Source organism: Acanthisitta chloris, unplaced genomic scaffold (assembly GCF_000695815.1).
Source record: "Acanthisitta chloris isolate BGI_N310 unplaced genomic scaffold, ASM69581v1 scaffold14557, whole genome shotgun sequence".
Classification (NCBI taxonomy): Eukaryota; Metazoa; Chordata; class Aves; order Passeriformes; family Acanthisittidae; genus Acanthisitta; species Acanthisitta chloris.
In genome coordinates this window covers 17,035-39,938 of record NW_008681039.1, presented here as the reverse complement: position 1 = coordinate 39,938, position 22,904 = coordinate 17,035, and the positions used below count along the sequence as shown (strand labels likewise).

Below are 22,904 nucleotides of genomic sequence, written 5' to 3'. Positions count from 1 at the left end.
TATGTATGAGCTCCCTATTCTACAGCTAACAAATTTGCTAAATGTGAGGGTTTTTTCAACTCTCATGCTTAAGGTATAGAAACCTAGCTTAAGCATCAGCAAGCTCCACATGCACCTGTAAAGCTCAAAAGTTTTGAAATAGGATGCCCATATTTATTCCAAACCAGTCTTTGATTTGTCGATTATGTCAAATCTAAATAACTATCAATTTCAGCGAAGTCGTCATGTAGACAGAACATCTGAGGACAGGCAAATGTCTCAGGCAGTTTATATAAAAAGTTTGATCACTTTTTGTTAGACATTTGAAGTGCCTTTGTCATAAAACTTCACTGCCCTAAACCTGCTCTTGGTTTGCTTTTTGCCAAATCTGTTTACAAGTATCCTAACCACATCAGTGTCTGTTACGGATTTGTTTGCAAAGAACTTAGTCAAGATTTCAGACTAGAAACTCTGAACAACCCTAAAGTAGCAACAGCTTTTGACTCTATTTAGTTCTAATTAATCAGACCACTTTACCTTGGTAAAGGAAGTTCCACTTCTGCAAATTCTTCAAGTCTTTTGCTGACATTATCACGATGCGCTTCATCAGGGATACAACAATCACCTTCTTCATCGCTGGCTCCAAGAGCACTGTCTGAACTCTCATTCCTTGGAATGTCCCCTTCAACTCTGAAGGAGGTTTTCCTTCCAGTATCCCCATAGGGGACATCTTTAGCACCTACTTTAGGGGAATCTTGTTTGACAGCAGAACCTGCTTCTACACAGCCAGGAGAATAGTTCTCCAGATTGCCAGAGCATAAAGTTCTATTTTCTTTCAGGTTTGGCAATTTTATAGTTTCTATGTTATCCATGGGCAAAAGCAGTTCACTAGACATTGTGTTTGCTAAATTCATTTCAGTTCCTTTACTTTCCACATGCTGGTTAAGTATCCTCTCCTTCCCCTCACACGGTGGGGTTTGTGCGTAACGAACATTATGTTTACTGAAGGGTATAAAGGCAGCTTCACAACTGTCTTCTTGACTCTGAGAAGCATCCACAGTCAGACTTGTGGAACTTGAGATGCAGTGTATCACCTCTGGACTTTTTCTCAATTCCTTCAGATTTGCTTCCATTTCCCTTCTATGAGTTTCTAAGTCTGACTCTGGTGATGCAGAACTTCCAATCTGAAAGGTGACCTTTTCTAAGTGTGAACTCCTGTGGCCAGACCCTTCTGGACAAGGTAAGGCAGATGACCTACTAGAAAACTGCTTTTCTACTTTTCTCTCATTCTGGTTCTTGTTCTTCTTCTTTACATCCATTAAATTCTCTACTTTAGTTGACTCTTGAAAGCTATTTGATGCAATTCCTGCATCAGTAACAGTTCTTTTCCTATCATCATCTGCTCCTTTACAGAAACTGCTAGCTAGACTCTCAATAGATGCTTCAGAGTTCTGACTGGACTTTGCTACTGTTTCCTTCTTTTCTTTTGAAGAGACTGGGACAGCATGAGTGCTTTCTGGGTCATGTACCCATTCTGCAATCCTGTTGTTCTTACTCCCATCACTCTTTGAAGGTAGGATTGGAGGCACAAGAGCAGGTTCATTTTTAACAGTGACAACCACATAATCAGAATCCTCTACCTCTCCCTTTTCTAGTGCAGTTGTGATCTTGCTTCCATTTAGCACTTGCTCTCCTTCCCCAGCCTTCTCACTCCACATCAGCTGATTTTCCTGCAGCTCAGAGCACCGAATGAAGTAAGTCAGAACATAGAGCAAACGCTGAACCAACTCCTTGCGCTTTCCAACAATAATAGTTCGAGTCAGTCTAACTGGAGAGCCTATGGCACCATAGAGATCACCTACACAGGAAAGCAAAAATTTCACAGGGTTATGTTTGGTTGCAGTATAAGCTATACTGTACAAATCCAACACATTTTGAAACAGCATTTACTATGGACACAATTCAGACAATTTTTTTCCACACTGAGTTCATAAAAGTTTAAAACAAGAATAATGAAGTCAGTCCCCTAATGCTTCTTACACCTGGCTTTTGTCCAGAAGTGTTTTCGTGTTTTTGTGAGGACTTATGTGCTATTACTCATTTTCTTTCTGTTCAAAGCCACTAAATTTTTTATTTACACAATGCTTTCAAGATATTATCACTTGGAAACTGACACATGAGGGTTGAAGAGGAGTGTAGATCCAGCAAAACTCTGAAGCCAGCTATTGTTTTCTATTTTTCTACTCATTTTCTTTCACACCAGAGTAATTCTGTTTTAGTGCAGTGACTTTTTTTTTGTTAAACACCAGAATTTTAATACTGATAAAATCTAAGTTATATTTTTGAGGATGAAGATACCAAAAAGGCAAAAAAAAAATCAAATATTAGCTTAATAAACAGGGTTCAGAAAAGAGAGGCATGTAGAGCAAGGCACATGCTGTGTGTACTTGGAGTCAACCTCACTAACATGACCATTCATCTTTGGCAGGGGGCAGTGGAGAACTAGAAAATTCTACCACTTAAAATACAACTGTAATATGAAAAGTAGGCACTATATCACCACCTGAGTTGCCTCAAGAACTACTTATTTGGTGGCTCATTTATCCTTAAGAACTGCTTTTTTAACAGAACTAAGGTCACACATACCCTACATTCAATATATTTGTCTTGGAGAGTTGTAACTATCTTCCAACTGCTTCTAATCATCTCTCAGCTAAAGGGTTTCTACTCCAAAGTTCTGGGAAAAGTAAACACAGATAGCCAGTAAGGGACTGTTCCCATGCTCTAACAGACAAAAATGGCCTAACTCAAGAAGCATCTATTAACAGGTTGAGTTATCTTCACCTGACACCCATTAGAGAACCCACTAAATTGTCTTTGCTTAACCAAACTGTAGCTGATCTCACCAACACATGGGAGACAGCCAGCAAAAGCTTTATTTTCTTCAGCCACCTTAAGTGTTGAAAGCAGGCTTCTCTCCCTGTAGGCTTTATCAGCTACCTGCTAATCTATTAGATTGCTTTATGTGCTAAATCCTCGCTCTATTCTGGACAGTTTGCCATCAGGATTTAGTACTACACTTCAAGAAGCAACACTAAATTAAAGTTATAATCAGAGCTTCAGAAAGGTTTCTGCCAAGGACAAGGGGACCTCTGGTTTCAACATGAGGATACTAAAACAACAAAAACCTTCCAAACAACATGTTTTAGCCCAGTCTCCTTCTCACCATACAGAACATAAAAGGAATAAGGCTCCTGACTCCATCCTACAAAACAAGGATCAATGAGACAGTAATTCCATGGCTCTCACTTACTGTCTCCACTGGCAAGACATGCCATTTCCCATGATGCCAGCAATGCACTGGAGAGGCTGCTGGCAGCATGGGTGCACCAGAGCTGCCATCTTCTCTCAGTTATCAACACCCTTGCAACCTGCTGCACCATAGCCTCACATCCCAGCAAATTCATTCCTCATAACAAAAAGTGAGCTTCAGATTACTCAATTAACCTCAAGACCATAAGGATAAGCAATTTGGAAAGGAAATGAGAAGGTATTGTTTTACTTTTGAGTTGAGCACAGTTGCTGTGTAAATCAGATTCAGGCTTCACATTCATTTGCACAACTGACTTTTATATAAAATCAGTGCTAATAAGACAGTAAAGTAAGTCAAAACTGTGACCTTCAAAACATACTAATATTTGTTGTTAATACCATTAGATTGAAATTGATGTTTAAGAGACAGTATGTCTTCCTGACAGTGGGACTTCCATTTGTATCAGTATCCAATTGCAATTGGTAAGTAATACATAACAAAAACACGGCTCTGAAGGTAGAAAGACAGGTATGTCAAAAATCCTTTCCTTAAGAAAAAGTTTCAATTTTTAAGCACTAAGACCCACGATTTTCTGGTTTTCCTCTCTTCCTAAAGAGGAAGACCAGCAGAGGGCAACATCTTACTTTCATGAGCAGGTTTTGCAGCCACCTAATAAGGGCTTTTTGGGCTTTGTAAGAATGAAACAAAACCAGAAAGCATTTTGAGTTCAGGCACTGAGAACTTGGCAAGGCAGAAAGAGAAACAGATTCTTAACTAGTTACCAGTAGTGACTCCTGGGACTGACCACAAGAGCTACTGCCGAGCTTACGCCTCCAGTCCAGCTGGTTTTTATAACGCCAGGCCTGGCTCCATCCTCAACACTATGAACACACTTCTAATTTCCCCTCCCGTTTAACCTCTGCACAATGTTTAAAAGACATCCTAAATCAGGAAACAATTCTACTACAACTACATAGCTGAGGTAGCAATTCTTAGTTTCATAAGAATTCTTAAGTTTCAAAAAGCATAACTGAGACAATTAGCAAGAAACACAACCAGCAGCACAGTGTAAAAGTCATGTTATTGCCTTAGTGTGCATGTGTGTTATTTTACATGGTAATAGAGTAATCAGTTAAAGCTAATGCTGCTCTGATGTCAGACTCACACCTGCTGCCAAGAAGAGGAGGAATTTTCAAGGATTTACTACTGGCAGAATTATTTTCTCAGCTTTCGCTCACATACTCATTTGACATCGGTATTTGTCAGAGAACAGCCTGAGGAGTGGGACATAGAAAAAAACTTGGTCCAAGCCCACTCATGTAACTGTGAATGGAGGAACTGCCAGTTGCCAGACTTCTAATGTATTGTCTTGCTGTCTATCCTAGCTCTATGAGAAAGAGCTAAAAGGAGGTAGCCAGGGCAGTTTCAACTACAAAGGGCCTCCAAGGCCCAGATCACTCCCCTCGATCCAGTCCATTCCCTCTTTCTTGTTCTTTCCCAAACTTCTCAGACCATTCATGGCACTTGCACCATCTTAATACTTCTATATTATGTTTCTTAACCAGACAGTGTAGCAGAGGATGACAAGGAACAAAGAATAAAAAGCAAGACATGTAAACAGGTCTCCAAATGCTGATTAACCAGCCCGAAGACACCTATTGGCAGCTCTTCCCAACTTACAGCAAGGCAAAACAAGAAATGTGATCTGGATCACAAATAAGTCTTATCTAAAAGGGGTGGATGCACAAAGGTACTAGTTATAGAGAAGTCTGAAGCTTTCCATTTCCTACTGACCAAGCTGTGCCCAGAGAGGGTTGTATGGATGGGATTTTGCCAGCATGTTCACAGACTGGGATGTGCGCTTCTCGGAGAAGGCCTTGATAGGAGGATGGTCAACTGGCATTACTGTTGGGACCCAAGCCAGATGATATGTCAGCACTGCAGTCAACAAAGCAGCAAAGAACCTAAGAAGAAAAAGAGTATGTCCAAAGTAACACCAACAAAAGAATATCCCATTAAATGCTTTAACACATCCATGTATGCTGGCAAGCACACAAGCGTTTTTCGAGAAAAAGGGAGTGGGGGAAGCTTACTGATTTTTGTTGATCTGTTCTATCAGAAATGTAAATTCTTTAAGAAAACGCTGGCATAGCTGATTCTTTTCCAGGGTGCTGGACATCATATTAAGCCACACAGGCTCTGCAATCCTTGGAACAGAATATAGGTTCCAGATGGTAACTCTGCTCAAAGAAAATTCCCAAAAAGTGTTAACATGCACATTTCAAATCTTGAAAATAAATACTAGTAGCTCCCTTCCTCTTCTATTGTCCATTGATTTTTATGTATTTTTGTAAGATCTAGGAGACTAAACAAACTGGAAGAGTTTTTACTCTTCCAGTAATTACTAGTGCCCCAGAACACCAGTCTGTTTAATTCAGAGTATCAGTAACCTAGTGTCTTTACATGAATTACATACTTGTTTCCCTTTCTTGCATTCCTGTGTGTATTTGCATTCAGAGAAACCATTCAGAAATAAGTCTGAGGGGGAAAAGAATCCATTCTATTCATTGCAGGGATTAGATTCCACATTCCAGATATTACAGAAACTCCATCCCACTAAAGCCTTCTCTCTCTCCTGTGCTGACTTTGCTGATCTCTGACTATTACTTCCTTTCTTAGGTAGCAAAAAGACAGCCTTTGACTACAACTTTCTTGCCAGTTACACTGTTCCATATCTATGACTAGGAGTAGACAACACATCTGCCTGAATACAACATCAAACCATTTGTCTGCACAGACATCAGCAGAAGCCAACTCTTGATGAGATCTTACAGTCTTTAACTGACAGTCCCAGGAACACATGAGTGCGACAAAATGACTTTACTCTCACTTGGAAAGTGGCTGCGCTGGTTTTGCTAAAGTTTTTTGAAAACATTTACCCAATACCCAAGGCAGAAAATTAATTCACACATCTTCAAGGCTGGCTAAAATACAAGACCTTGCATTCAGTTGCTTATAACTGGAAGTGACAAATATCTTTAGAGGGGCATGAAAAGAGCTCTCCTTGTAATTCAGAATTCCGTCAACTCACCTGAATTCTCCCAGGGCATCCATGACACGGCTGATATAAACCTGCACTCTCTGGCTGGATTCTGCTATTTTTCTACATGAGATCATGGCCTTGATTAAGAGTTAAAGACACAAAACAGCTTCTTAAAGGATTCACATTCTTCATCTTTTTAAGCTTCATTAACATGTCAAAATAACTAAGATCTAGCCCCAATGCTATACAGCCACTCAGGACAGCAATAGTTGCCAACCTCCCTCCACCTCACGAAAGACCAATCCCTAATGCTGGACATGGGGAGAGAGGAGAACATTTCTCAAGAGTGTAAGCCAAAGACAGCAACAAACATTTTGTGTCTCTTTTAGTGACTGCATGAAAGGATAGAATACCATCATTTCCACAGTCTCCAGGGAGTCAAGAAAACCTCATAGTGAAATACGGTGAGAAGGAAAAAAAAACACCCATAGCATAAAACTCTCCTTTCTCATTCTGTCTAGAAAAGAAACCACACCTCTTTCAGCAAATGCTGAATTCCTACACTGGGCTCAGGCTCAAGACAGCATGTGTAAAGAGGGAGGCAAGCTTGAAGCCACGCACCTTCTCCCACTCTTCATCTAGAATACTTCATTCTGATTGACACTTATTTTTCCACATTATGCCAAATCAGTATTCTGTACCTTTTCTATTGCATATTTCAGCTTGTTCATGTGAGATTCAAAAAGAGGAAAGTGAGAGAAAAAGAAATCCTGGAAGTTTCTCTGTGCTTCTTCTTTTTCAGGCAGAGAAAAGATGATGCTGATTGCAATTTTTTTTCTCCGAACCATCGCAGGATTGGAGCTGCAGCTTTCATCAGCCATACTAAACATTTCTTCAGTGGACCTGTAAGACAGATTTGTTAAGATAGTTACCTGTGTACTGAAAGATAATTCATATTCTACCCATACCTCGATATAGAGGAGAAGATAATTCATTCTTAAGTCTCCTTTGACTGACTACATAAGGCTTTGCGGTCACATGTCTCGAACAGAGGATAAGACCTATGTTTGTTCAGATAGGAGAAAGACAACCCCCAGAGAGGCCTGGTGTGGACACTCCTCTGAAGCAGAGCTACTACAAAATCCCTCCTGGACTTATTTTTTAGGGAGATAAAAAGAAGGAATGGAGACACATCACACAAAATTATTACCAAAAAAGTTTAAAGGTAACTTCAGAGCTGTGAACTGCATCTAGCACTCAAGCTCCTGCCTAGGTGCTCAGCAGTATGTCCACACTGCTCTTGAATCTGTACTGCTGCTCATGAGGGAAGCTGGGAAATGTGCCACCTATATTGTTCCAGCATCTTAAGATGGACCTTTGCACTTAATCATGCAAAACAAAATTTTCTATTTTAACTGAAAACAAAATGTCCCCACTTAGAAAATGCTGGGAAAACACAAACTTAATGCCTATAAACACGTGTGCCCAGCTCAAAGCTGGGTATACTTCAGCTTAAAATGCTTTGTTTTCTGCTTAAAATCATTAAAAAAACACCCCAGATAGAAAAAACCCAACCCACCCAGTAGCTATTTTACAATCATTATTATTCCCCAAGTTCTGTTTATTCCCTTGATAGTTCTGGAACATTTCTTTCAAAAATTATGTCTCTCTCCAATATTGTACATGGGTTGTTACTAGGATCAATACTGTTCAATATCAGCCTGGCCTGTGGATCAAAACACACTTTTGGTGAGCTTGCAGATGCTGTCAAATGAGAAAAAAAGTGGTCAATAACCTGGATGGCACTGTCCAGAGAGACTGTGAAATCTCCATCGTTGGAGATTTTCATGACTCAATTAGACAAGTTCCACAGCCATCTGATGTAAATTCCAAGACAGTCCTTTACACAGGCAACTAATTTGGATGATATCCATAAGCCTCAGCCCAGAATAAGCTTTACTGTGATTATACAAAGGGGTGGCAATCCCTTATCCTGTTCTTCCATAAATACTTGCACTGCAGTACTAGATATTGATGTTGCTGTATTTATAAAATTAATAGTTTTTTTCTTGCTTGAAGTGTCTTGATCAATTTCACTGGAAAAAAACCATCTTTTAAAAGTATATACATAAATGAGTAAAGCAGTATGGACAAAAGATCTTTTTGAAGGAACTTCAACTGAATAAAGGCTTTTAATCTATTGAGAAGTTGTAGGGGGGAAAGGGTAAGAAAGACAGGAAAGCCATGGAGACATTCAGAGCAACAGCTCATCTGGAAATAGCTTGGTTTTAGAGTTTCTTTGTAAGTTAAGACTGCAATACCAGTGAGTGGTAATTAAAAGCTTGAAGTCTTTTCATATCAGAATTATCTTGAAATGGAGTCTGTGGCATTTATAGACCACTACGAAGCAATTAACAAAAGGAAAGACTCAGCACTAAGCATTCATTCTAAGCCCATTCTAAAAATAAGTGGTTTACAGTTTAACTGGTTTGACAAAGTTAAATATACAAAAGTTTCTCATCACAGAGGTATGAGTCCATGAATACAGGAAAAAACATACACAATAAAACTCCAGCAAAAAACAGCTTGTGGGAAACCAGAGTTCAAGACAAAAACATAACCTCATTTGAACTTCAGGAACTTGCATGCAGAGACAGAAAATTCCCAAGGAAGTTGGGAAAGGATGGTCAGTCAGCATCTAAGAAACATCACAAGCTTTTGTACTGCTTCCCAGGAAGAGAAATTGAAGAATTTAGGTCTGTGAGAGAAGCCTTTTCAGCAGAGCTGCTAATCCAGCTTGCTTGCCAATCGACTACATGGAGTTCCAGCTAGACATCTCATTTTCTTTGAGCTATTGGCCTAAAACATCAGTCACAGAGATTGTAGAATCTTGGCTGTACAAACTGAAGTGCAAACTCCGTGGCACTGAAGCATTCAACTAGAAGCCTACTGTTTCTCTAGCAAATAATCAGAAAACAAGTATCTGAAGAGGCTTTTTGGCTTATAAAGAATCACAATTCAAGAGTAGTTCTAGACAGTGAAAATAATAATGTCTTGTTTCCAGTATCTTTCCCCAGTACAAGTTCACCAGAAAAACAACCTACTCCCTACAATGAACAAGAAGCCCAAGGCTGCTTTCCTCTACACAATTTGTAAGTTTCACAACGCTTTGAGGAAATTTATATTTGTGAAACTTCAGCTACTTCTTAAACAGGGCTGAAATTGTCTTATTTACCCTAAATGTTTTAACTTTTTTGCATGCACTGCTCTGAATCTCATTTCTTTAAGAAACTTGACTAAAAGTACTTCAATTTACTGAAAGCAAAATGTTTACCAGCTTATTCTCAACTGCAAATGTGATTTAGAATGCATGACTGCTATATTAGCACCACTGCACGATTCTTCATGTTAAAAATGATTCACTAAAAGCTGCAATTGCTGACAATAGGGAAATAAGTTTTTTCAAAAATGGTTTCTTTTCTGGTTTTTGCTGACTACATATTTTAACTGGCAGCTTTTAAGCTTCTCAACTGAAAACAGTGAAGAGGGACAGAGGCCAAATAGCAGGAATTTCTTGTAGCTCTCCACTAATTCCATGCTGTCTCTGGGTACAGGTGGATAAGTACAGTGAGCAGATAATCAAGAACCATTTGCTCTTTCCAACCGACAAGGGAAGAATTTGCTTATTAGCTATGAAAAGTCTGCTGCATTCCATGCTTTGTTATGGCACTGAGCTATAAAAGCTAATAAAATTCCAAAACAGAAGCCAAGCTTTTTGATCACAGCTTTTTTTTTCTTCCTGTTTTGGCAGAAGTCACATCAGGAACATCCTGTACCAGCCAAGAGAGTCGTCATGGGCTATTACTCCAAAATTTCAGTAACTGCTCACTAGTCAGGCTTCATCATAGTATAATGTAATTACGGCAGCAGTGCTGTTACAGTCCCTTTTATCTCAACAGGATGCTCTGCTCCTTCAGAAACAGTTTAGTTTGTTTTTCAGAGTATGGTTTCAGACACAGCCTATATATCCAAGAAAAGTAAGAATATTTCAAATTGGGCTTTGAAGTTCATGTTCACCCAAAACTTAATCTTTCTTTATCTTTGCAGTCTTACATAACATGCACAGAAGCTAGACTAAGTGAGAGCATTTAATAACAGGATTTGTCTTTTTAAAGAAAAGAGGCTTAAGCTCTATTTAGTTTAAATTACTGCCAAACAGCTGTTGTAAGAAGAAAGGTGTTGCACTCACCACCTTGGAATAATTCCATTCTCTAAGCTGGTTGTCTGACTTCGGAGCCAGCGACGTTGGTAGCTGCTAGAAGATGATGATGAAGAGCTTGGAGATGGAAAAGGAGTAACCAGAAGACTACTCAGAGATGCTATGAAAAAAGCAAGAAACCCCACATATACTGAATTACAAAGAATGCTGGATACATATTTTTCTTCATGCTCTAACTGGGAGCAAATATTGCTCTTGCTTGCTGATCTTTTTCACATAACTCACTTGCAGCAGGAGAGACACTTATTTTAAATAAATCTTGCTGCCTGAAGACATCTCCATTGTTACAGAGATCTTCCCTATTAGAACATGATAAAATTTATCTTATTAAAAACTTTCTGTCTTAAGAGGTGTTGCGCTTCCATTACAAGAGACAGGACTTCTGGTCTTCTAGCATCCTTTCCCTGTTCAGTGCAAAAGGATTTCTCTTCATTTGCTCTAAAAAGGCTCCAACCAGTTCCTTCTCCAAATTATAAATTGGTTAAGAACCCAGAACATGGTGGCTATAAACAAAGAATATAATTACAAATGCTCTTGCATTAAGGCTTGGGGCAAACGCAGAAGGAAAACCACCTAGCAGATCAAAACAATTTTGGATTTACAGGTCATAAGGTGCCTGTATTTCAGGTGAATCACTGCACCCAAGAATTGTAACAATTACAAAAGCAGGCAAACAAGACAGACAGCAGATACCTGACCGAGCAATGCCACTGTCTCTGTCCTCATTTTGTCCTCTGCTAGGCATATCAACAGGTGTGCTGTGTGCTAAAACAAACAGAACAGATCAATAGAAAATATTACATAACTTGTCATACTATTTGTCAGCATTTAACAAAATGCTTAAGTTTAAAGGTCATACATCAGCAAAATTCCACCCCGTACTGTTACTCCAAATCACCAGTATGGTGTGAACAGAGGTGGCAGCAAGCAGTATGCCCATACTGAGTATCACGTTACAAGAGGGAAGTTATTTGCCCCAATGTATAAACATCTGAAAAGCTTAAGAATATGAATACAGCATTATCAGAAATCAGATATGCTTTGAAAGTAAGGGCTGGTAGTACCCTTATCTGTCACTCCTGACAATTTTTTTTGAGTGTGCAATACTGCCCAGGTTAAATTCATAATGAAATATTCAAATACAAAGTCCACTAAAGGCTTCTCTTTCACTCCCCTACCAGAGATTTACCATCCACAAAGCCTCACAGTAAGAAACATTCACCCTATGTTGTATTATAGTGAAGTGTTAGTAGTGCAGAGTCACTCAAATTGTAGAGCATGCAAGATTTGCAAAGGCTGTGAAGAAACCGCATTGGTATTCCAGTCCACATTTTTGCAATTAATAGAAATAATTAGGCCTAAGACCTACCCACCTGCATGGGTCACCATTATGCCTGTAAAATGAAAATTTATGAAGCTTAAAGTTGTGAGAATTAAAGCAATAGATATTGTTAAAGAGAAAAACCTTAAAGCCTCCCAGACTTAGTTCAAGAATTAATTCTGAATGTCTGCCATCAAATTTTAAAAAAAGGGAGCAAGAGGTAAGAGAAGAAAAAGCTGTACACCAGCAAGACACCTGCACACTAGCAAGAAACCAGCAATAAGCCAGGAAACATAAGTTCTCTAAGAAACATAAGGACTAATTTAATATTAAAAACACTGCATAAAAATATCTTTAAATATCTTTAACACAGTAATTAGAAAATAAATATGAACAAAAAGCAATCCATTTCGGCATTTTGGGGGGAGAAAGATTTTAAAGTATACGCCAGATACACTTGTCACTATTTTAGCCCTTTCTGTTTCTAGAGAGTAATTATGTATAGCCCGCAAGGATTCAGAAGGAGCTGGATTTGTGTGTGCACATGGATGGGTCACACTGTGGGCTGGCATTCCACACAAACCTGCAAAGAAAGAAGCACTGCGGATGAGCCGGAGGGGACCTCCTTCAGACACACCCTGCAGCAGCTTGCTGCTACACAGCTGTAACACACCTAGGAAACAAAAGCAATGTAGAGAAAATGCAAAAAAAAAAATGCAAAAAAAAGTAAAAAAAATAAGGAGGTGATGTACTGGGGAAAAAATACTGAACACAACTTAATGAACAGATGGCCTCATGTTGTCAGAAAGACATAGAACCTGGAAATATTTACCTAAATTACTTCCACTGCGACAAGTTCCCAGACCATTCTGATTCGAGCTCAGCTTTCCCAGGCTGGGATCTTGGTTGATGTATTCAAAGCTATCTTGTAAGCTAAAGTAGGGGGAAAAGTCAGTGTTCCTTAAGAATGTGATCAACAGGCAGTAATACTCTGAACTAGGTTCATTTTCTAAGAAAAAGAAAGCTCAACATTAACTTTACAATCAAATTCAAGGACAAGTAGGTTTTCTGAAACTGGAAGGAAATAGGCATTTATTTTTTATATAAGCTCCCTGTTTGCATTATTGTTAAGTTTCTGTGTGCCACAGTTGGGATTCAAATTACTCACATTTGCCAACTTTGGGGACAAGGAAAAACAGAACAGATGAGCAACAGTGTGTTTGTTGAAGGAAATAATTTCATTGTTGAAGGAAACAGAAGTGGGGTAGAGAGAGACAGCTTTCTCAATATATACCTGTTCTCACCCTTCTGGCAGGAGGAGGAGATAGAGGCTTTGCTTGTCCAAAGCACCTAATCTCTGAACTTGATTGCATGCCCTGGACAAATTAAGAAGCAGAAACTTGGAGATTTTATTTTTTTATTTTTTAAAAATTTCAGTGGCCTGGCTAGAATCTCAAGAGCACTCTTCTCCACAGCTGCCATTCCTGATTTTCTACTGGGACTACAAAAGAAGACAGACAACTGCATTGGATGGGAAAGGGGAAAAAAAAATTTAAAGATGTTCTTACTTATTGTTGCTTCCACTGAAGCTTCCTACCCTGGCTGAGAAGACTTTACTTATCATCAGCTGTGGGGGAGAGCTGAAAGGATAAACAGTCATTTGAGTGAGTCATCAGTTCCAAGTGCCTGACAAAGACAGAGCATCACAGAAAAGGCCACTCACCGTATGTAGTGAATTTTCAAGGTGGAGCCTTTGTAACTCATTGCCACTGAGCCAAACATCATTTCTCCCAGCATGTTGACATCAGAGGCTGGCCTGGTGTACTACACAGACAAGAAGATGGGAGGAGCAAAGTCAGTAACTTGGCATATTATCTCAATTTAATAGAGTGCCATAGTGCTACATTTTGAATGGAGAATACAAGTAAGTTCATCTTTTCCATGTAAAGTAAGATCGATGTGCACTTAGTGTGGTTCTAACACAGTAAGTGCAAGCACAAACAAGTACAGCATGAAGACATACTCTGTTTTACTCATTAAATGGACACTGTTACACTTATTCCAGGGGAATCTCCTAAGGTAAGAAAGAAGAAAATAATCTACTGCATTGCCAAAGAAATAGCTATGTCCAGCAACATTCCCATGTAACAGAGTGTTTGATGAAAGCCATAGGCATTCATACAATTTAAGTGCTGTGGTCTGGATTCCCAAACAATAAATTGTCTCATTTATGACAAAGAGCAAACTCTTCATCCCTGCCCTTATAGAAAGCACCTTGGAAACATTTTTGATTGGAAAATAATTTATGATTATAGTAAAAAATGCAGTCTTCAGACCAATTGCTTATTTTCTATCGAAGACTGATCATGAACAGCAAATACAAAAAGGTGTGTTAATTCTGAGGAAGGTCACTTACCTTCCAGTTAAATATAATTTTTCCCACCTTAATCTAAACATGCTTCTAATTATATTTTTCTAGTTGGAATTCTAATGGTTTTACTGAGAAACAGCCGGAGTACCTAAAAAATAGTTCACTTAATATACTATGTTCAACAGCTTCTTCAGAACTGCCTTGAAGTATAAGTAGACAATAACAAAGAACAGTATAGTGCTTTTCATGACCTTCACAAAATAATAATGCTATTGGATATATTTCACAACTCCTTCAAAGCTAAGACCAAGATAGACCAACAAATTAAAATGTACCCACATATTCTTACTCTGCAACTTTAAGGACAGGGTAGATATTTCAAGGTTCAGAATACTTGTAATATACTAGAAGTATAACTAGTCATTCAATGCATTTATGTAAAGGCTTTTATAAGCTAACTTCTCCAGTAAGATGGATAAATAAAAGTAATGACTATTACCTGATATTTCGGTATCTGTTCTTTGATATTTTGCATACAGCTTATTGGGGGACTATGGGAAGAAATATTGTTATTCCCATTGCTTGCTTGGCAGTTCTTGACAGAAGTCTTGACAGAAGCCTCATCTGCCATTTTCTGTGTCAAAACAGAGCAATATGATAAAACCTGTTACAGTAAATATGAGAACTCCCATCTCTAGACATATCATGGCAAGGATTTTCTTGAAACTACAGGTAAGCAACAGAAATAAAAGTTACTCTTACTTGGTTCAAAAAAACATGTATCTATCTGTTTTAAAATAATTTTTAAATGCCAGCAGAGCAAGTGCAGAACTACTCTCACATTTACACTGTCAGATGGGTTTTCATAATATCAGACCTAGGCAGAGTAATTAGTCGGTTTCACTGGAAGATCACTCCCAATTGTTTGAATTACTCTTTGTAACATTTGCCAAAGTTTATGTAAACAAAATCTCAGCTTACGGGTTGCTTACAAACCAATTTCTGTAACCATTTGCATAATTAATCACTCAAATTGCATATAACTTTTGCTCCCCGAGTGATTAACAGATTTCTTAAAAAGAAGAACAGCCAGCAAAAACAAGGGGTGAATCATTTGGTAGAATTACCAGGTTAAAGACAAAGTATAATGCATAAATGCACAGTGTATACACACACACTTTCCTGACTTTAAACAGGACTGATTGTATACACACACACTTTCCTGACTTTAGTTTAAACAGGACTGAGCTTGAGAGTGATTTTGTGTTAATTTTAAATGAATAAAGTTTTAGACTTGCTGTTTGATAATACACCAAACAACCAACCAAACACTCAAGATCACTTTTAACATCTATGTGTTTGCATGGCATTCAGAGTGCTTTGGCTGTTTTGAAAGGGCACCTAGATTAGTGTCTGGCTAGAAAACAGATTATAGCCTGAATCATGTGTTATGAGGAAGGTTATAATCTGGTTTATGTCAGTGTTGCATAGAGAGTTTCTGATAGGACATTTTGTAGTTAACTTTTATCACAAAATATTCAAGTGCGTGAAATAATTTGAGCATTTAAATTAAACCAGATATATATTTCTTCCTCACATGCTGTGTGCTTCAAACCAACTTTAAGACACAAAGTAATGATCTTGATTTGGGAAGAGGGGTGTGCAGAGAGAGGGGAAGCAAGATTAGCAGACCCATCTGACCCATTTACCCTCTTAAGTAGATGATCAGACATCAGCTGATGATGCTCATCAGGCTTACTGATTCAGCACAATGACATATTTACAGTGTGACTGAAATAGAGATTGCTTCTGTTTAAGCATCTTCATAAGTAATTTCTACAAGTCACAGCTATTCTTACATAGCTATATATATAGTTCTACAATAAAACATGCTAGTCTAATATAAGCTGAAGCTGTTGGCGCTAACAAAAGCTTCAAAACAAACAAATCTGAAATAATTCAATGTAGAAGAGAAACACAGAAGTGGTAGGGAAAAAACCAAACAAAAATGACCATAGACCAGAAAACACTATTGGTTTACTTATCTTAAAATCACCTAAGTTTGCTGAAAGCGTTACTCCACAATTTGTGTGCCTGGAGAGCACAAATAGAACTTGCATCTTGATACCATCTGCTCTTGGTTCTTATGTGTGTCACCAAAACTTACATGGCTATATATTGCCATGTGTCATTCTTACAGATTACAGCACGGTTAGGCAGTGGAGTCACTTCAATTCACATAAAGACAACAACTTTACTAATCCAAACACGAAAGGAAGACAAGCACCTTTAGAGACATGCTAGGCATCACTGGAATAAGGGGACTGCACAGCCAGGGCTAACAACAAAAAGCAAACCCAAGCAAAACAGTAAAAAGACTAAAATAAATACTTGGTTTAAAGGGGCATAGATTTCTTTGCCTGAAAATAAATCAGGTCTAAGTTAAGTGTAAATACCATATTTACATTATAAATACCAAATGCCATGTGTTCATAGGCTTTCTGGAATCTAACACACTTATTGCAGCTATCAGAATCGCAATCAAGTGAAAGATCACAAGATTAAGCAGTTGACACTGTCCTATTAAAATTGCTACTTTCAGAAAGGAAAACAAAAGAGCAGTAGGACAGCAGCAAAGTCAATATTTCATACCTGAACCACAGCTTCGTCAACTTTGCGGACTGCTTTGGAATCAAATAGGACCTGCCTGCCTCTCCTCTCACAGTCTTGGTAAACTATCAGGCGGATTTCATTCAAGTCAAACTCCGAAGAGGACCAGCTATGGATTATAAACACAAGATGTTAAAATAGTGTGCTTGCTTTGCAGGTTTACTTAAGTGAAGAAACAGTTATTGGGCAAATACATCTTTTACCCAGCATTTACAGAATCCAGGGTGTAATCATATATCTCCAAGCAAAAAAGAAACTCAAAGGAGCACCTAAGCCCAGTGCCACTGATACAAGGGCAGGCACAGTCAGACCAATTTTCATCGAAGCTTTTATCAGAATTTTCCAGAAAGTGAACACAAAACCTTGTCTCAGCAATCTGCTCCAGGGCTTAACCACTCTTAAATTTATTCTCTTCTCTGTACACAGCTCAGATGATCCTTATTGTAAGGCAGGTGTACTGTTTTGTGCAATACTCTCAGAGGCAATAAAATCCAATGGATTACCATCCTCTCTACTACAGCATTTCAAAAGCACAAGGCTTACACCTTACCATGTCTTTCTCTAAACAACAGAAACCCAATTTCTTTGGATCTATTCCTTGCAATAGAAGTGAAGATCTTCCCAAAGTTTAAGTTACTGAAAGACATGGTTTATGTTGTTCCATTATTTTTCCCCTTTTTCTGAGACATTTCAGGGTTTACAGAGCAGCCATAGATTAGTGAGACTTGATGTCTAGCTACAATAACACTCATTTAGTAGATGAAGCCAAGATACCACCGAGATTCAACCTAAAACCAAACAACTCTCTCAACGCAGAATTTGCCCATTCCTCAGAGATACAACATGGATGTGACTTGCATCCATGCACTATGATGGGAAGCTGAGGAGCACAACTGATCATGGCTGCAATGACAAGCAACTCTACTTCCTAATTCCAAAAGCAGTCAGTCTGCACATCGGAGCACAGGAGTTTCCTTGGACTCAGTTTCAGCTATAAAAAATGCTTTTCATGTTATGTACCTGATAAGCTGAAATTAATGGAAAAAACCTACTACTGCATAAGGCAGTGCCACACAGCACTGATGCTCAGTCATATTACCTCAACCCTGACCTGGATGGACCTCTTCGAGGGGGTAAGAGTACAACCGTTAACAGTTGTTGGTTTAACAAACCACATAACAGACTTCAGTCAAGGCCACACTGATCTTCCACCCAAAAGAAGGTTTCATTTAGGAATTTTCTCAAACTATACCCTACAGAAAAGGAAGGCAGAGAATTGACAGAAGAGCATAAAACCCTGCTACAGCTGAAATACTAGAATTTCTGAAGATATTTCTTTTATTCCATGCTCTGTTAACAGTCATAAATCAACAGCAAAGTAAACACTATCAGCTCCTGCTAGAGTCAATAAGGTAGCCATGGATGACTGCTTCAGGAGCACATTCAGAGACTTATAAATTTAAAATCATTTTAAGTAAAGCCAGCTTAATTTCTTCTTTGTGCTCTTCTATGTAGCTAAACAGAAAAATAAGCTTAAATGGCCATCTTTTTCAAACCTGAAAGGACCTCAATCTGGGACGCTTTATTCTATTTTTAAATATCTTGGGACAGAATAAGCCAGATACTCATCTATACTGTAAGGTATTCTGGTACAAGTTTGCTGTATGTACATAATAGCAAGGTTCCAGTACACACCAAAGCCAGATCACAGAGTGATGCTAACAGCTGTTTTGCCATCCACAGTGAAGAAACTTGTTGATGTGTTTGTAATATGTTGCCTCCAAAACTGCTAGGAGTGCAGAAGCAGATTCCTTTTCAACTCATTCCTTTCAAAGGGAGTCACAGCATTAAGTTAACCTGCATGGGACCAGACCTGATACCACTGTTGATAGCTGCCCAACAAAGATCCTACACAGCTGACATATACTGAGAGCTGCAACTATACCATCTGTTTTAGAAGTCTGTTCTAGCTTCTCAGACCCCTGCCTGTGCAATGCTATTACAAAATCCAGTTATAAAGAATGCAAGAAAAGTCAGAGCCACCAATAGACTTTGTCATAGTCTGCCACATGAATCTGATGCTCTTCAGTATCAGATGCTTCAATATCTTTTCAGTTGCACAGCTATTTACCAACACACTTCCTGCAATAGACAACCCCAAGTAACTATGCTGCTTTCTTAAAAAGGCTGTAGGTCTTCCCTTCTTTTAACAACAAAGAAAAGGTACAACTTCATGGCCTTAGTATAAATTCTATACAAGAGCAAAGCCTTACTCATTTCCAGGACTGGCACAGCAACATCTGTAGTTGAGACCACGGGACTGCAAGTGTAAACTGAGAAAGATTCATTTTCAGACACAGATTGAGCCAATCCAGCCCTGCATTTGCCCACCAATGCAGGTTTGCATGCAGGTTGGGTTGCATTAATTTAGGCTTCCTTATGAACAGGTGACCTCCCTCAAAATGCACTAAAGCAAACTTCATGTTGTTTGTACAGTGCCAACCTCTGCTAAGATGTGAGCAGGATTTTATGCTGAAGTAGAAGACAATTTAACAGTCTGCTGAGGTGTCTTTTCCATACAGCATGCTCGAATTAAAAACTGCAGCGATCTTTCAGAACCACAAACAGATTCTCTAGTACCAGACAGCAAGCAGCTAAGAAGTTACATAAATCATGCAGAGCTTTGTGTGACTAATAGATCAAACCTAGGGAAGTAAATTCAGATAATGCTTCCAACAGTATTACCAAACATCAAACTTATGTTTTAATGAAGTCTGTGCTTTCAGGCTTTGAATTACCCAGAAGAGAGACGCAGTTCCTGCAGCAGTCCAACACATTACAGAACAGATCCATCTTACTAAAACCTCATTTGATAAGATCAAACATATCGATAGGAAATTTGTACAGGCATATAAGCCCATGTAGTCTCATTACTTCCACGTGAAATCTAGCACCAGGCCCAAGACTAGTCAGATGACTGGGATGTTTATCCCTGTCACAAAGAGCTGATGAGCAGACTGCTTACAGTACTTCCACCCTTTATTGTCTAAACCAGCTTATATAACATAGATCCCCAAAACAGGAATAGTGGGAGTATTCAATCATCTCCTAAAAGCAGGGTGTTGGAGAACACAGACAACACACAGACTCACTGGCCAACTCCATTTTCACATGCATAAAAACCAAATCCCCAAACTATTACTCCTTCACCGCTGTATGAGTTTCTTGCTTATTTGGCAATGCCAGGTCCTCCATATTCTCAAAAATTAGCTGAATTTATTAATTATGAGTTTGTGCAAATGTTTGCATTTAAGGTTAAATGTGGCTATTCTGATAGAAGGTGTTTTTACTTGTACACAAAATTAAAAACCTCACAATGTAGTTACATTGTAACTACATGAGCCTTCCTGTTACTTGTGTCTGGTCTGGTAATTAGACTTACAGAATCATCAAGGTTGGAAGAGATCTTTAAGATCATCAATCCAATTGTCCACCTAACACTAGCACTAAGTCCTACAGCACTAAATGACATCACCCAGCACCAGATACAGGTGCTGCTTAAACATCTCCAGAGATGGTGATTCTACCACCTCCCTCAGGAACCTATTCCAATGCCTGATTACACTTACAGTGAAAATACTTTTTTTCTAATACCTAACTGAATCTTCCATCTCAACTTTAAGCCATTTCCTCTAGTCCTCTCAACTGAAGGCATGGCAGAAGAGACCATCTCCCATCTCATTACAGCCTCCTGTCAGGTAGTTGTAGAGAGCAATGATTGTGCCCTTGAGCCACCCTCAAGACTGACAAACCCAACTCCCTCAGCTGTTCCTCATACAACATGTGTTCCAGACCTTTTATGAGCCTTGTTGCCCTTCACTGGACTCACTCCAACACCTCAGTATCCTTTTTAAAGTGAGGAGCCCAAAACGGAACATAGTAGTCGAGGTGTGACCTGACCAATGCTGAGTACAGGGGATTGATCACTTCCCTAGTCCTGCTGGCCATGCTGGTCTTGATATAGGCAAAGATGGCACTGGCCTTCTTGGCCACCTGGGCACACTGTTGGCTCATATTAAGCCAGTTGTCAACCAGCACCCCCAAGTCTCCTTCTGTTGAACAGTTCTCAGGCCACTCCTCCCCCAGCCTGCAGCACTGCATGGGGTTGCTGTGTCCCAAGTGCAGGACCCATCACTTTGCCTTATTGAACCTCATGCAGTTGTCCTCAGCCCACGGATCAAGTTGGTCCAGGTCTCTCTGTAGAGCTTTCCTACCCTCATGCAGATGGGCACTTCCACCCAATTTACTGCTGTCTGCACATTTACTGACGATGCACTCAATCCCCACATCCAGATCATCAATAAAGATATTAAATAGCACTGACCCCAATATTCAGTTCTGGGGAACACCACTAGTGACCATCTGCCAGTTGGATTTAGTTCCATTCACCACAACCTCTGGGCCTGGCCATCCAGCCAATTTTTCACCCATTGAAGACGCTACCCATCCAAGCCACAAGCAGCCAGTGTTTTTAGGAGGATGCTGTGGAAGACAGTGTCAAACACTTTACTGATGCCCAAGGCAGACTACATCAATAGCCTTTAACTCATCTACTAAGCAGGTCACTTTGTCATAGAAGGAGATCAGGTTGCTGAAGCAGGACCTTCCTTTTGTCAACTGTCGACCCTTCCGTAAAGTGAATTCTCTGCAGCAACAGAAGTCTGTCCAAGCACATGAAAGTGGACCAGAAATATAGTGGGGAGAAAGAAAAGAGGAAGTAGATGGCAATGGAACCTTCACCTCCTGGTGGCAGCATGAGTTATACCTAGTCACTTTGTCCATGGAGCTATATACCTTTAAGAAAGAGCACAAAGAAAACGTTCCCTATACATTCCCAATAAGTACTGAGGCTAGTTAAAATGTTAATTGACTTTTCTTGTTCCCAAGCCAGTTCTCTGCCTGCTTAGGCAGTTAACAGACTCCCTACGGAGAGCCAGCTCCAAAAGGACTGGAAAGGCCAAGGCCAGAACAAGAGGAAAAAGGATAAAAGCACAATGCCAGAAAGCAAAGGAAGAAGTGGCAATGTGATTGCCTCCTTCAACATCAGCAGTCTGTTTGAACAACTCAGCTTATCTAGCCTCACCTTCAGACCATATCGTTCCTGCATGTGGAAGATGCTAGAAACAATAAACATCATCTTCAAGTCAAAATAAATAAATAAAATCAAGCTGTCGATGTTCATACAACAGGAGAGCCAAGTCTACTAAAGATACTAAAATGCTATGGATTTTTTTTTTTTTTAAGAAAGCCACAAGTTTGGAACAGCTTACAGATACTCTGGAAAGTTTTCTCTCCAGATTCCATACTAAACTTAAGCTTGCTTTATTTTCTCTTAAACTGGCATATTAGCTACTTTTCTTTGACTTGTTCAACATTTCTTCCATTACAGATATGAGACATGGAGGCAAGAAGATCTCTCTTACTTAGGGGAAAGCAGACTTGTTTGTTTCTGGAAAAAAGTCACAAAAATTTTGCCTCATTCTGCCATGAATCAGTACTTTCAGCCAATATAGATCACCAAACCCTGATCTTTACAAAGAAATCTTTTGCTTCACCTTTATAATAATCAGCATGCATTCAATAACTGAAGCGTGACCAATTCATTTGCAGTCAGAAACTACTTCAGCTGACCTTAAGCTCTTTTTGAAAGTGACTAACCACTCACTACTTCAGTGCAACATTCATAGGCTAGAGAAACCATCAGGCTGAAATATCTCTGTATAGCTCTTCCTATATATTCTTTTATTTCTTAGACCAGTATTCCTGAATGTAGTATACTAATTCTAACACCCTTGGGTGCTTGAATTTGGAAAACGTTACCCTGAACCATATTTTCAACAGTTACATAGCTGAAAAGACTCAGACATT

The 22,904-nt window shown here is 39.2% G+C and overlaps 1 protein-coding gene across 1 annotated transcript in view; it reads right to left on the bottom strand.

Moving 5' to 3' along the window:
* Positions 1-22,904, bottom strand: part of FNIP2 (folliculin interacting protein 2) — a 30,335-nt gene that overhangs the window by 6,722 nt on the left and 709 nt on the right. The window contains exons 2-13 of the mRNA XM_009077954.1: positions 16,959-17,085; positions 14,806-14,940; positions 13,659-13,759; positions 13,504-13,575; positions 12,768-12,868; positions 11,308-11,379; positions 10,585-10,714; positions 7,037-7,238; positions 6,384-6,472; positions 5,386-5,532; positions 5,087-5,256; positions 517-1,837 (exon numbers count right to left, since the gene is read on the bottom strand). Coding sequence (XP_009076202.1) covers positions 517-1,837; positions 5,087-5,256; positions 5,386-5,532; positions 6,384-6,472; positions 7,037-7,238; positions 10,585-10,714; positions 11,308-11,379; positions 12,768-12,868; positions 13,504-13,575; positions 13,659-13,759; positions 14,806-14,940; positions 16,959-17,085 — 2,667 coding nt within the window. The remainder of the gene's footprint in view (positions 1-516; positions 1,838-5,086; positions 5,257-5,385; positions 5,533-6,383; positions 6,473-7,036; positions 7,239-10,584; positions 10,715-11,307; positions 11,380-12,767; positions 12,869-13,503; positions 13,576-13,658; positions 13,760-14,805; positions 14,941-16,958; positions 17,086-22,904) is intronic.